The sequence below is a fragment of the Lynx canadensis genome, chromosome X (assembly GCF_007474595.2).
Source record: "Lynx canadensis isolate LIC74 chromosome X, mLynCan4.pri.v2, whole genome shotgun sequence".
Taxonomy (NCBI): Eukaryota; Metazoa; Chordata; class Mammalia; order Carnivora; family Felidae; genus Lynx; species Lynx canadensis.
In genome coordinates, this window is record NC_044321.2 from 119,955,728 (window position 1) to 119,971,297 (window position 15,570).

The following is a 15,570-nucleotide window of genomic DNA, read 5'->3' on the forward strand; positions in this document are numbered from 1 at the left end:
CACACTCCCACCCCAGTCTGGCACTGAGTCCTACCCATTCTATTTTAGAGATATTTCCTATTCTTATTCTCCTATTGCCCCATCCCTAGACCCTCCACATCTCTACCTGGGTGAGATTTCTAAAAGGCAGAAGTAGTCATTCCAGCCCCCTGGGAAAACCCTGCAATGCCCCCCACCCTGATTGGGCTCTGCAGCCTGAACTCAGTACTCCTCGTATACCCCTCCCTCCTTGGGCCCTTGTCTCCAGCCTCCCAGGTCTCCATGTGGTGCCTATGCACAGTTGTCCACTCCTGGATCAATATTCCCTAAGAACTCTGAGAGCCTGGAGGGCAGGGGCTGCAGCTAAATGTTCATTACATTCCCTCTGGCCCAGAACAAATGTGAGAGTGTTTATTGCTGGAATGATTGAGGATCATCCAGTGTGACAACATCTTTAATAAGGTAACATTGGAAGCTGCTTCACTGATTTTCCTAAGGTGACAAGTCTTTGAGAAACAGGGTCCAAGTAACCCCAAGAGATGCAGGAGGAAGCCAGGCTGCCTCCAGTGAAGATCCCTGCTGTGCCTCCTGTCTCTAGAACCCACAAGGCTTCTGGTACTTTGTCTGGGAGTGGCAAAGCTACAACCATTGAAATCCCACAGGGGTGCTCCTCTCCCACTTTCCAGAGAATCAATTTGGGGAAAGAAGAAAGAGAGAAAGCTAGAATTCACCAAGCCCTGCCCTGCCTCAACAGCCTAGCAGGTATCCTCATGCATGATGCAGATGCAGTCACTATGTCTATTTTACAGAGGAGGAAACTGAGACCCTGAATGGTCAAGTAACTTGCTCAAGGTTACATGGCCAAGAGCAGGCAGATCCAGGACTCCACTCAGGCTGCCTGACTCCCACTCTGCACCTTTTGCTCCATAACTCACCACACTACTGAGGACCAGGGGCAAGGGACAAGGAGGGGTGATATAAATACTTAGTATTTTTAAATGAATATATAATGAGTTTACTTGTGGGCAACCAAATACAAATTGCTGGGAGGCATTTGAGGGTTTGTAGTTGAGGTTTGGGAGAGAGGTCAAGGTTCAAGAAATTTACATGTTATATGCAGACAGATGAAAGCTGAAATAATTGGATTCAATGTCAGTGTTTACATGAAGTACAATATCAAGGGAATTGAGAAAGGGGCTAGCAGGCTGGGCACAGAGCCCAGTGTGGAGGTGGCAGCTGCCTGGTCATCCCCCCGAGGGCAGCTGGGAATGGCAGTCAATTCTAGCCATGTCGAGGGTGAGCTGACCAAGGGACAGTCTGAAAGGCATTGGAGGTATGGGTCAGGAGCACAGAGATGTGCAAACATGTGGAAGTCATTGGTTTGAGGGTAGCAGTTGATGTCAAGGAGGAGGAGGTGGGCAAAGAGGTGGAGCATGCAGATGGAAAGGAATGCTGATAACACCAACATTAAGGGGCAGAAGAGGGGCGCCTGGGTGGCGCAGTCGGTTAAGCGTCCGACTTCAGCCAGGTCACGATCTCGCGGTCCGTGAGTTCGAGCCCCGCGTCGGGCTCTGGGCTGATGGCTCAGAGCCTGGAGCCTGTTTCCGATTCTGTGTCTCCCTCTCTCTCTGCCCCTCCCCCGTTCATGCTCTGTCTCTCTCTGTCCCAAAAATAAATAAACGTTGAAAAAAAAATTTTAAAAAAAAAGGGGCAGAAGAGGAGGGAATGGTGAAGGAGACTGGGAAGGTATGGCAAGAGAGGTAGGAGATGGTGTCACAGTCATGACAGATGAATTGGGGAAAGAAGACAGGAGTGGCCCACTGGGTCAGTGGTCCTGAATGGTGATAATGAAAGGAGTGTATCCATTGCGTTGGACACCATGAGGCTCCCTGATGACCTCAGAGAGAACATAGGGAGGTTGAATTAGCAGCTTAGGAGAAGTCTCAACACCATGGAGGATTATAGTACAGAACTCTGAAATCAGACTGGGTTCAAATCCTAGCTCTTCCCCTTGGGAACCTTGGGGCAAGTTGCTTGGGCTGTCTGTGCTCCCATTCACTCATCTAGAAAGTAGGCAGGGATAAATATAGTGCCCATATCCTGGGGTTTATGTGGAGGGTTAATGCATGCAAAATCATGAGAATGGAGTCTGACCCTAAATCAATAGTAGCTATTAGTAATGATATTTTGAGAATTGGCTAGTCCTGCAATATCAGCTTTTAAGTTCCTTGGAGACAGTTGGCATCTGAGTATGAGATAAATGCCTTCATCTGAGTGTGGTTGGATGGTTAACTTATGTTTCTTTCCTGCATAGGTCTTCCCTGGGCTCCAAATACAAGGAGGACCCCAGCCCTAGAGAGGCCAAGGAAGACTTGGCTGGTGAGGAGGCCTGCAAGGGCCCCAATCTAGACCTAAGGTAACTCAGTGCAGGGACATAGAGCCCATGTGGCCTATGGTGTAAGGTCCATGGATAGAGCTGGGACCAAGACTGTCCAGTTCCCCCACTGTGTCCCCAGTGCCTGGGGCAGTGCAAGTCCTCAGTGAATATCTTTTGAAAGAATAAATGAAGGAATGTATGAGGTTTGGAGAGGGGCAGGCCCCTGCCAAGATCCCTCAGAAAGCCAGTTGCAGAGGAGGACAAAACTCCAGGCCAGACCACCCCTACCCAGCCCTTGGCCCAAGTTCACTGTGCCTTTGCCCCCACTGAAAGCAGTCCTGCTGATGGCCAGGGCAAGCAAGCCTGCCAAGTCAGAAGTTTAGGGAAGTCAATGACCAAAGGATGCATTGACCTCAACAGAGCATCTAGCATAGACTTCCAGGATGAACTGTGGATAAAGGGAGACATGGCAGGTGCTGGCAAGGATGGGAGGCAGAGCCAGTAGTGGATGATGAGTCCAGAAGGGATGGTTGTGCCCAGCCATCCTATGACTATCTCATTGAGCTGTCCTTCATGCTAGACCAAGGAAGCCTGGGTGTGGTGAGCAACGGCTGAGAGTTGAGTGTTTCTTCAATGGGAAGTTGGTAACCAGTAATGGATAAGAGCCCACAGCCTTGCCTGTCTGCCTCCATTTTATCAGTGTGGGGTTCTGGACCCCCAATGGGGACTCAGTCATGAAATGAGGGAAGGGGACCTGGGATGTCTGGGGGAGCTTGTTTCTGCCTTGGGCTCTATTATTATCAGTGGCCCCAAGTGCTTTGCCCTTTGTTTTTTTGACCATTGGCTTCCCCACGTTGTGCCAGCTTCCTCCCAAGTTGCCATTTTGCTCTGTTTTTTGGCTCCACTCTTGCTCCCATTCCATCAGGTTTGGAAGAAAAGCAGAAATGCTTGCTGATGTCCAGTTGGCTCTAGTTGGAGCAGCGCAGGGTGGCAACTGGGAGCCTGGCCTTCTAGTCCTTGAGGCCGGCTCTCAGGACATCTTAGTTATATTAGATCAAAACCTAATCAGAGTCAGCAAGTGTTTCTCTTCCCATAACAGGTCAAGTGCACAGTCAAGTGATGGCAATGTGGGATCCAGAGCCATGGGCTTCCCACCTGAAGGCTTGATTGAAGCAGACATTGACTCTGGGAGAGGAGGGTAAGCTGCCTGGAGGAGGCAGATGGCCCCAGGTTACTGATTCTCTCATGTCCCTGGTGACAGGCCAGAGTCAAGCTGCCAAAACTGCCTGGGTTACGGGGGACTGAACACTGGTCATTTCCCATAGTCCTGTCTACAGCTTGCTTCTCCAGTTGCTCCCACCACATCCTTTGTCCCTGTGCTTTCCACTTATCAGAATTGCCTATGCTTGAATCTTGCTCCTTCTCCTGCCCTCTGCCACTTGCTCTCAAGATCCTCCAGAGCAGGTGCAAGGGTCCACTTGCAGCTGGAGGTTCAGCCCTGCCTGGGCAGGCACCAGGAAGTAGAATGAATATGTACGGAATGAGTGAAGGGACAAATGAATGACCAAATGATGGGTTAATCAGTGCCTTCTCTCTTCTTGGCTGAGCTCCGAGGACAAGCTAGAAGGAGGTCCTTCATCTCTGCTTTCCTCTTTTCCTTCCACAAATCCTTAAGCTCCTTTTCCTGTCCTGCCCACCTCCTCTGGACAACTATGCTCTGTGGTTCAGTGAGAGGAAAAGCAGTGGCCCCACTGAGAAGATAAACATGTCTGGCTGGGCTCTAAATTCCTGGATCTGGGTGGAGTCAGGGTCCACTTTCTCAGGTGATTCAGGGAGTGGTTCCCAAGGTCCCACCTGTCCCTAAGTGGCTGCAAACCAAGCATGAGTCATCCTTGGGGACAAAGTATAGGTATGCTGATGTTGGCACAGATAGTTCAGCTCCAAGTTGTGCTAGTGCCCTTATGGTTCAGAGCAGACGGACAAAGCCAGTGTCTGCAGAGAGCCACAAGGGCATGCTGCCAGCCGGCACACCTGCCCTACCACTCTGCTTCAGCAGGTGCAAAGAAAGGCCACTGGGTTGGGGCCTTGGCTCTTTGAGCTGCCACTAGTGGAAACCACTGTCTGAAAGGCCAGCACTTGCAGCCTGCCTCACTGTGTCCTGGCCAGCACAGTTGTGCAGATTAACTGTTGCTGTTGTAGACCTCTGGTCCAGTGTGATTGGGTAAAGTTCTTGACTGCTTTATCTTTGAATATTCATCCAGATCATTCTTGCTAACACACCCTCCTAAAACAAAGTCTTTGCTTTCTGCTTTCAGTTTCTTTAAAATTAAGCCAAACATCAAATTAACTTGCAAAACAGTCTAAAGACTTAACCTAGTTTTTTACATCGTCTTAACTGTACATATTTTGGCAATGATTTTTAAGAAACTTACCTTTATTATATTTCCAAGGAAAATGTTTCTTTTTTTAAGATTTTATTTTTAACTAATCTCTCCACCCAACGTGGGGCTTGACTTTATAACCTCGGGATCAAGAGTTGCACGTTCTACCGACTGAGCCAGCCAGGTGCCCCATAAAATGTTTCTTATGCAAAAAGCAACCACTCCTTTTCCATTCACTTTTATGAGTTTAATAATTGAATTTAGTAATTATGGTTGCAAGTACAACTGGGATAAATGGATGTGGGAACAAACATGAGGAATCTTAGTGAGTGTGTTACTCAAGTGCAGGCTTGCATGGGCAATGAGGTGCTCTGTGAGCTGTGACTGCTCAGCTTGCTGTGAACATCAACCTGCCTGATTTACAGAGACAAAGAATGCAACCTACCCCTGGAAATACTGGGTAAGACAGCACCCAGTCACTCAATCTGTATCAAGTTGATGGATACAGATAGACTACAAAGGGATGCTGCTTCTATAAATGTCCACAGGCCCCAGTAATAAAAACAGGAACAATTTAGCACATGTTAGGGCCCAGGCATTATTCTAAGTACTTAGCATCTATTATCCCATTTACTCTCCTCAGAAAACTTATGAGGCAGACACAATTATCATCCCCATTTCAGGTGATGTGCCCAAGGTCACACACCTGAGAGGTAGCAAAGTACTGATTTGAATCCAGGCAATGTCCCTGCAGAGAGCCTACACTTAACCACAAGGACACGGTGGCCCAGTGTCAGGCAGCCGTGTGATCTAAGTGAGTACTGTGCCCTGAGCATCTGTTCGAGCAGTCCTTCAGTTCTCATCATCTGTTGGGGATAGAATCCATCCCTTTGGGAGGAAGTACACATATAGACACAAAGTCCTGAACCCAGACTAGGCTTGGACTCCTTCCACAGAGTGTGCCCAGCTGTTGGCTTCCCTCTTCTCCTGGATGATCAAGATGTGTGTGGTGAAAACTCTCAGCCTTGAAAGCCCAGCATGTATTCACAAGGACCCAAGCTGAGGTGGCAGAAGGGATGGCATTAGGAAGCAGAGCCTGGGAATAGACCCTCCTGTAGGGACTGCAGCCCAATCCAGCAAGCAGGAGTCAGAGGAAGGAATCCCAGGGACAGCCAACTGGCACTAGAATGCTCAGTACCAGGGAGCACATGGAGGTGGCTGAGGAGGGCACATGGCTCTAGAGTGCTAAGGTGCAATGGGAAGGGGTTGTGCATTCCCAAGCTGCAGGCTTCTGCCCTATTCCATCTACCAGTCCACCAGTAGGAGTGGCCAGTTTGCTGTGGGTGTGCAGAGCATTTAGTAAAGAACAATCTTCCTGGACTCCCACACAGCCCTAAGAGGTGTATAGGTCAGGCAAGGATACTGGAACCCCAAACCAGGAGACTTCCCCAGGGACCCCTGAGCTGATCAGGGGCAGTGCTTGATCTTGAACTCAGGTGCCCAGTTCACAGCCGGGACTCACAAGACGTTATCACACACAGTGGCATCTGTGCCACACTAACAGCAGGACTGAGATGCCATCCTTTACTGGCAGATGTAGGTTCCCCTTTCTGGTGAGAAGGAAGCTGGCAAGGGCCCTGAGTCTCCTTTGCTCTAAGGCCTCAGCAGGCCTGTGTGCTTCCTCCCTCAGCTCCAGCTCCACTTTGGCCTCTGCTGGACCAGCTGACCAGAAGAGTGACAGTCCAGCAGACCTGGAGGACAAGGATGCACACTCGAAGGGGTAAGGCATCAGGGAATAGGGCTGAGTTTCTGAGGTGGAGAGATGCAGGTCAGGTATGCACTGGCCTTTGGGCTTGGAAGGTGAGGCCAGCAAGGCCTGTGAGCTGGTCTGAAGCATGTGGCAAGAGGTGAAACTGCAGCTAGAACCCTCTGGCTTCTGGCTCTGAGGCCAGAAAGTCTTCCACTACACTTTGCTTCCTCCAGCCAGGAATTCTTCCAAAATCAGGAAATCACCCAGTCTTTTTTTTTTTTTTTTTTTTTTAGTGTTTATTTTTGAGAGGGAGAGAGTGCAAGCAGGGAAGGGGCAGAGAGAGAGAGTGAGATAATCCCAAGCAGGCTCTGCACTGTCAACACAGAGCCTGGATGTGGGGCTTGATCCCACAAACCATGAGATCATGACCTGAGCCGAAATCAATGCTTAGCCAACTGAGCAACCCAGCTGCCCCAGGTACCCACACTTTCCATCAGCAATCACTTGAATGGCACCTGCCCTGTGCTGGAGGCTGGAGCACACAGATATGGCTGATGGCAGGTAAAGCCCAGCCCAGATTGGAACAATACATTATGCTGGAGCAGGGGAATGGCGCACTCAGGACAAATTCATGGGGGAGGTGGCTTTTGAGCCTAATCTTGAAAGGTGAATAGGAGCCCTTCAAGCAAAGGGAAAAGGATATGCAAAAGACTCCAAACAACCTGGTATTTCCTGAGCACTGTATGCAGTTGAGTGTGGCTAGTACTGAGGGTCCTTGTGGAGGAGTGGTGGAATAGAAGGCCTATTGAGGTATGAAAGGGCTGATTCTTTAATACTGGATATTGTTAATGACCACAATAGCTACTTAACTTTGGGTCACCTACTGTGTGCACTCCATTCTACTCACTGTGTCTCATACAGTGCTCCCCACAATCCTGTGAGGTTTGCACCCAGTAGGAATGAAGAACAAAGGTGTGAAACCTAAGTCTCTGTGCCTTCTGGGAAGAACAGTGCTCTGAAAGAAATACCCAGAGGGCTAAGATAGAGTGGTGGCAGTGAGGAGGGCTAATACATGGGGCAACTCAGGCAAGCTCCCATAAGGAGAAGGAGCCAATTTTAGAAAAGAGAAAAGAGCTGCAGACCTAAAAACACTGCTGTGGGAACACACCAGCATGTTCCAAAGCACAGAGTGGCTAGAGCCTAACCAGTGACAGGGATGATAGATGGAGTAGGGCTTTGGTAAGCTATGAGGTATGAGGCACTATTTTGTGACTTTTTGGTTTCAGACTGCACTGACAGTTAACAGAGTGAAAACAGTAACTGACACCTATAGTGTGCTCTGCTGGATGCTTTACAATCTTTCAAGCAACTCTGTGAAATGAATAAGATGGGGAAACTGGGGCACAGAAAGGTTAAGTGACTTGCTCAAGGGCTTACAAGTGGTAAAACTGAGTCCCAACACAAGAGCCTCTAAAAAAAAAAAAAAAAAAAACCTTCAGGAAAAACTTTAAAAAGCTAGTTTATGAAGTCTGTTGTTTGGAACCTATTCTTAAGATCCAGAACCAGTAACTCTCAGCTGGTTAAGGTGTAAAGCACTCTGCCTGCATGATCTCATCTAATATTCCCTGAACTGGGACAGGATCTAGCTTCTTATGCAATACGGCAGTGGAGAAAACTCAGGCCGCACTTGAGAATCAACAGGAAAATATTTTAAAAACAAAAAAGCTTCCTGAGCCCTATGCAGAGACTTAGATTTAATTGTTGTGAGGTGGCTTACACCATCATTGTCTTTTTTAAAACTCCCAGTTTATTTTCATGCGCAGTCTAGCTTGAAAATCTTTGTTCTAGGGTAGTGGTTCTGAACCAGGGGCAGCTTCCCCACCCCCTGAACCCCTAGGGATCACTTGGCAATGGCTGGAGACACTATTGTCACAATGGGGAGGAGGTTGCTATTGGCAAATAATGGGTGGAGACCAAGGATGCTACTCAATGACCTACAATACACAGACCAGCATCCACCATAGAGTAATCCAGTTAAAATGTCAATAATGACGAGGTTGACAAGCCTTGCTCTAGAGCCTTCACGATGTCTATGGAAAGCCACCAGATGCTGGATTGGAAAGAAAAATGGTTGAGATCCCAGCACTCCTCCAGGAGTCTGAGCAGCCGGGACACAAGTCCGGTTTCGCGCGTGCGCTCCTGATTGGCGCGTCCCTGTGTCCGTGCTCCTAGTGGGGCGCGACACCGTCTTCTGTGTGCCTGCGCGCTGGAGCGAGAGCGCTGAAGCTAGTGTGCGCCTGCGCGCACCGCCATTTCCTTGCAACCGGAAGCTTGAGTCGCAGCGCCCATCGGGAAATGCGACAGCCCACAGAGCGAAATGGCTGCCCTGGGGGAGAACGGCCTCAGTGTAGCTTTTCTTGCTGCCGTGCTGATTCCGGCCGCTAGATGGTGCGCGAGGATCACAAATGGGCTAGGCCTGCCGTCTGGGAGGTTCCCTGGGTTCTCGCTGCCCTTGCCCTGCTGGCCCAGTGGGCTCTGGTGGTGCCACCGACCTTGGGGTTGAAGCAGCCCCTCTGACCACGTGTGGACGGACCATCGCCACAGTCCAGGCGGAGGCGAGAAAGAGGGAGCGAGCTGGGTGCCCATAAGGAGCTGAACGGGGCTCCTGTGGTCCCCGCCTGTTTGGCAGGGTGCCCCGGCCTCTCGATCGTTTCTGGCCACTGGCCACTGATCTTCAGAGCTGCCCAGGGGCAGGGGCTGTGGACATACGGGGAGGGCAGCGGATCCTCCACCCATGAGGGACCTCCTGGGCAGATCTGCCTGGGCAGGGCTCTGGGGTTCTGTGGAAAGGCAGCTTAATTCCCAAGAGTTGGGCGAGGAAGGGTGATGGGGGCAGGGGGCAAGGCTATCCTGCGGAGTAGTCAAACTGTTCCAAAGTTGATGAACTCTTCCCTAGTCTAACTTGGTCTTGCTTCATCACATGTACAGGAAGAAGTGGTATAGTATGGTAATCAGGAGCATGTATTCCTGTGCATGGTCTTATGCTTAAGCTCTGTCACTCGCTATTTGACCTTGGGTATCATTTTAATCTCTTCTAACCGAGTCCAAGCTCATTTTGCTCACTGCAAGACAAGCCAGTAAGTGGAAAGGCAAGACACTGGGGTAAGGAAAGCGACTTTATCCAGACAGCCAGCAAACCAAGGAGATGGTGGACTGTTGTCCTAAGGAGCTATCTCCCCTTGGCATGAAATTTGAGCTTTATAAAAGAAGCAAAAGAAACTTAGCAAAAGGAGGAATCAGGAGGGGGTGGAGTTAAAACATGACTGACATCTGTAGACATCCCAGGAAGGCTGTGTAATTTCTCTGTCCTTGGTCAGTTTATCTTTGTTTACAGGAATTTGGTCATGTTGTTCCTGTAAATCTTAAACATAGCATAGTCATTTCTGTGCATACTTCCTTATCCCCTTGGGTGAAGTAAGTTTTGGGTAAAGAGTGGTTTTTGCAAATCTTAGCTGTAGCATGCCTACATGCAGGGCTAAACAGAAGTTTCTAAGCTATAGGTCACAGTAGTAAGGGAAATAGAAGCAATATGGAGTCAGACATTTTAAGTTTCTTCCTCTTACACTCTGTATTTCCTTACTGTAGAATAGTGGTAATAATAGTTCCTATCACACAGTGTTGTTCTGAGGGTCAAGTGAGTTTGTCCAAAGCATGTAGAACATTTCCTGGCACAAAGTATTATGTCAAACTCTCCTTTTATAAAAGACTTCAAGCTAAATAAAGCAGCCCCAGAGGAATGCCTCCTTCCACCTCAAAAAAACACTGGGAAAACTGGCCTCTGCTTCCTTTTACCAGCTTATTGGCCTGATTTCATTTAATAAGACAGAGTAGTTCATTTCTTCCCCAGCAAACTTTTGTTATTAGACTTTACATCTAAAACATAGGCTGTTTTCCTCTTTGTTATGTTGCAAGTCTCAGATTTTCAGGTTTATGTTCTTTCTGCATGAGAAGCATGTGAACTTTAAGCACATGTATTCACTGTGAAGAACCATTGACAACCAGCAGAGGAGTCTTTTGGGGGTAGTTTAAGAATGGAAGGTATTGTTATCTTCCATGTGGAGAGTCTGATTGTGTCAGGAATTGGCAGTAGCTGTGTTAGGCTACCGGATCTTTGATCTAGTTACAGGCGTATCTCTAAGCACGTGACTTCCAGGCAGTTCATTAGGGGCATGGGAGACCTCTGGGATATTACATTGCTCAGCAAGACTGCCTGTGACTGTTTTAGTAAGATTTACTTTTTATAGGTCAGGTGGACTACAACTCCTATAATCATAGTGGCTTTGCTCTGAGGCCTAGGGCAAAGGAACCTTATTCACCCACTTGCCACTGTGTTGCAGTAGACCCCAAAATTACTCTTTGCAGAAATCTTGACTTGATTCACAAACTTCATAAGGACAATCTCTATTACTGTAATTCTATAACAGATAGGAGATGGGACAGCACTCTGATTAAGTCCATGGCAAAGCTAGCTCCAGGCTTACAGAGGCAGGAAACAAGCTCTTTGGGCTTCTATGTTTGTTTTTGGCTCAAGCATGTATGTCACAGATAAGGGTGGAGTGGGTGTGTCAGGGTATCTTGCTGACTAAGGGACTGGCATTATCTGAGCAGACCACTTTTGGTATCTGGCTGGGCTGCAGCAGACCATTAGGGTAGAAGCAGCACAGGGAGACACAACACCCACTTGCCTGCAGATCTGCCTGGGCAGCTGGAAGTGGTAATAAGTTTATTGTCTCTGCTGGGATATTTTTGTTCCTCTCACCTGAGGCTGAAGAGTCACATTGCTTTCAGGGCATACTTTGCAAAAAGTATGGTCACTGCTCCACTTGAAGCATGAAGGCAGGGAGCATGCCTACTATGGGATTAACTTCTATGAATAAAAGATCCTAGGGCTGGAGGTAGCTGGTAGTGTGATCTTCTTGTTCCAGGGGAGCCTCACCAGTGATTGGAGGCAGGCTGCTGATGTTGGGAGAGTTGAGTTTAGCCTGACTCTGTGTCCCTGGCCTAGTGGTCATATAACATCTTTGAGGCCTCCAGGCAGCAGCACCATCACACTAGAGGTTAAGGAGGAAGCACCAGGAGAAAGAATGAGACCATTGGAAGCACCTCAGATGGGGATGGAAGGGTGTGCAAGTGTAGGCATGATGTGATTCCAGGGAGGAAGAAATATCTCCCTTGATGCCTAGACAGCTGAGAATCTGCTTCCTCATTGCTAGATTGAGGGTATGGCAAAATCATCAGAGGCTCATGCTTTCTCTGGTACAAGTGGGGACTGCCTTTGGGCTCCTCTCTTCCCTACCCTCTGGGAGAGGAGCCTGTTATGGCCACAGGAGGTGACATCAGCATGCAGTGGGTGAAGAAGAACTGGTCCCAAAGTCTCATTCCATAAAGGTGTTCACTCTTCCTCAGCACCTTGGCTGATTCTGAAGACAAGAATGTGGCTGCCAAAGTGGGAGAGACCTGGCAGGAAAGGCCTGCAGTCCTGAGAGGTGGCCATGGGGACCCAGCTGCACCCTCCCAGCAGTCTGCAGCCCCCAGGACCCCAGAGCAGCAGAGCATCCCAAGAAGACCAGAGCAGCTTGTGGAACTGGACAGCCAGGCCAGCAGGTAAGTATTAAACTGTGCTGGGTCCCTGCCTACCTGAGCTGGAGAGTTGTCAGGGGCCATGACCCAAGTGGGACCCACTCTTACCCCATGTTCATGCCAGTGCCTGGCACATCACACACCAAGGTGTTCAAACTCCTGCTCCATGAGTGGGATTGGGATAGTGACTCCCTGGGTGCAAAGCAGTGTTTAGGGGCTTCCTACAGCACAAGTAGTTGGGATAGGGCTAGGATAGGAGCTGGTGTATGTATGCAGAGGTAAGAAGCCCTGGCTAATTTCTGACATGTGGACCAGGAAGGAGGTCTCCCAGGATGGGGGTCATAAGTAGGAAGAGGACTATTTGTGTGTGTAAAATGGCACTGTGTGTGTGTGTGTGTGTGTGTGTGTGAGAGAGAGAGAGAGAGAGAGAACATTCTTCAGACAACCTCATCCACTCTGCAGCCCCTAGTATAATCTTTACTCAACTCCAGACCTACTGGACATTATTGTCCAGATTCCCTGTAGGCACTTTACATTCAGCATAACTCAAATGACCTTATCATATCTCTGCACAGCACCTCTCCCCAACTTCCTTGCTATATCTCAGCTCATTCTTTCCACAGCTTGCGACCATCACCATCCACTCAGTTGACCAATTCTGAAATCTTGGAAAAGCCTTGGCTACCACTTTCCTTCAACTTTACATTTTATAAGGCAATAAGACTTGTGGCCTTATCATTTCTCTCTTGACTGAGCAAATAGTTTCCTAACTGGTCTCCTGCATCATCTTACTTTATAATGCCTGGCCTGATTCTCCACATGGCAGCTGGAGCGAATCTTCCTACAAGTCATGTCTGATCTGTTCATGATTAATATAGCATTAATGTTACTAATGCCAGTTTTGTTGTTGTTTAATGGATGTGGAGTTTCCCTGGTCTCTTGTTTATACTGCTGGCCTCCCTTCCTCCTCTTTTTCTCTTGGGCAGGAATGGCTAATTGGTTGCCACATTGGGAACAGAAACTGCATGGATCCAACTTGGCCACCAATCCTCCTTGTCTTTGGAAGAAAATGGCTTCATATGTACAGCCAAGAAGGTTCACCCTGGATTCTTTGCTTTTGTCTACAAGCCCCTGGGGTCAGTTGTCCAGCCAGGCTCTTGGCTGGGTGAGTAAGGCCCTGTGGTTCAAGGATGTATGGGGTGCCCTCCTTTTTGGCTCTATGTGTAAAGCCATCAGCTTCGTCAGTGGACCTTTATCTCCATTTTCTGTTCTTTTGTCTAAAAAGAGGTGTTAATTATTGGCCCCCTAAAACTCTGAGTCCATACAATGAAAAAAGATAAAAATAAGAGCTACAAAGGCAGATTGGGTCAGAATTCTGGCAAATAATATTGAAAGGTCTTGTAGCAGAAGAGGATCTGAAAGGGGATACTGAGAAAGAAAGTTTTGGATAAATGGAAGAACTTGGAAAGAGTACTGTCATGGAAACCAAGCTAGGCTGAGCTAACTTTCCAGTATGCTGTGGACCTTTAAATAAGACCACAGGATTTGGTAGAATGGAGTTTATGGCTGCCTTAAATGGAGGGCAGGTCAGGGAGGCAGAAAGGTTTGGTTGACTTATAGCGGATTGAGGAAGAATTTGGAGGTGAGGTGGTGCAGTTGGTGGAGGTATACAACTCTTTCTAAAATGTTGGCCAGCAAGTGATGGAAATTTGATGGGTGATTAGATAAATACAGCTACAGGATGATAGGAAGTGCTTTCTAGAGTGCATGCCTATGTTCCCAGGGAAGGAAGTACACTGTTGGTAAAGACAGTTTGATATTTGAATAAAGAATGAGCAAATCCAAAGGTTAATGGTCACTGAATTTATGGTGAGCTTAGGGTGGGGTTCTAGAGTCTTGGGAAGGAAGTAGAGGGCTCTGTTTTTGAAACAGGAGGGAAGGATGAGTGCAAATGTAGATTGGAGGGCAGGGGAAGGAATACACAGAGTAATGTGGGCTCCTTGATTTTTTCTGTGAGTTAATGAGCCACACATTGTAAAATTAAACAATATTTTACTTAATGACTAGCCCATGCCAAGCCATGTCCTAAGCACTGGAAATACTGACCTCAAGGAGGTGTAGATAGGTTATAATGGCAGCATAGTAGGAGTATGTGACTTGGCTGGCTGCATGGAATCAGAGAAGGCTTCACAGAGGTGACAGTTGATGTTCCTCTTGAAGCACTTTGTAAGGAGGTGAAGGAGGGGCCCAGGAGTAAGGGTAATCTCCTGTGCTGAAGGGTAGATGGCAGTGTTGCATGCTTCGCAGCACCCTGTGGTTTGATATGACTGTGGTTTATGATGAGAAAGCCGTTGAAAAGTTGACATTGGGCAAACAAGAGTTAACCTAGCAGGCCTGAGGCTACTCTCTTTAGAAAGGGCTGCTTGTGGGGTGCCTGGGTGGCTCAGTCAGTTGAGCATCCGACATCAGCTCAGGTCATGATCTCACGGTCTGTGAGTTCAGGCCCCGTGTCGGGCTCTGTGCTGACAGCTCAGAGCCTGGAGCCTGCTTTGGATTCTGTGTCTCCTTCTCTCTCTGCCCCTCCCCCGCCCATGCTCGGTCTCTCTCTGTCAAAAATAAATACACATTAAAAAATTAAAAAAAAAAAAAAAAAAAGAAAGGGCTGCTTGCAAGATGTGCCCTTGGCTGGCCTCCAGTAACTTGAAGAGGTAAACAGTTCTCTACACTGATATGAAAATTTCCCTAAATGATGAGAGTTAAGGGTGACCACCTGGATCACTTGTACAAACAACGTGCTTTATGCTGAGTGTCTGCTTGCCTCCTGGGAGTTGGGAGTTTTGGTTCGTGCCAGGCAGAAAGTTCCTATGTGACCAGTCTCCAGTAATAATCTTGGGTTGTGAATGAAAATATCACCTTTTTCTTTCACTGATTTTGCTTGGTATCCTTCTATGGTCATAAATCTTAGCCTTGAGGATGACTATATGCTGAGTCTTGGGAGTGCTCCTAGTGAATCATGGACCCTGGTGGTGGTCTTAGGGTCACCAACACACCATATCAATCTAATAAAGGACAAAAGCCACATGATCACAGACACAAATGTGCAGAGTCTGACCTTTATGCCTTAACAAGGGCTTGGACTTTCTCCAGAGGACAAAGAAGAGTTAGGAAAGTTTTTTTTTAATTGTTGTAAAATTCACAAAACATAAAAATTACCATCTTAACCATTTTAAAGTATAAAGGCAGTGGCATTAAGTACATTCATGTTGTTATGCAACCAATTTCCAGAACTCTTTCTGTCTTGCAAAACTAAAACTCTTTCTCTATGAAACAACTCCCATCCCCTTCTCCCCAGCCCCTGGCACCCATCATTCTACTTTCTGTTTTTATAAACTTGACTACTCTACGTTTCTCATAGAAGTGAAATCATGCAGTATTTGTCCTTT

The 15,570-nt window shown here is 47.9% G+C and overlaps 1 protein-coding gene across 9 annotated transcripts in view; it reads left to right on the forward strand.

Moving 5' to 3' along the window:
• ZNF185 (zinc finger protein 185 with LIM domain) overlaps window positions 1-15,570 on the forward strand; it is a 61,294-nt gene that overhangs the window by 15,098 nt on the left and 30,626 nt on the right. For all 9 annotated transcript variants that reach the window (XM_032592149.1, XM_032592150.1, XM_030305804.2 and 6 more), the window contains 4 exons: window positions 2,294-2,395; window positions 3,456-3,554; window positions 6,428-6,517; window positions 11,954-12,151. In XM_032592149.1, coding sequence (XP_032448040.1) covers window positions 2,294-2,395; window positions 3,456-3,554; window positions 6,428-6,517; window positions 11,954-12,151 — 489 coding nt within the window. The remainder of the gene's footprint in view (window positions 1-2,293; window positions 2,396-3,455; window positions 3,555-6,427; window positions 6,518-11,953; window positions 12,152-15,570) is intronic.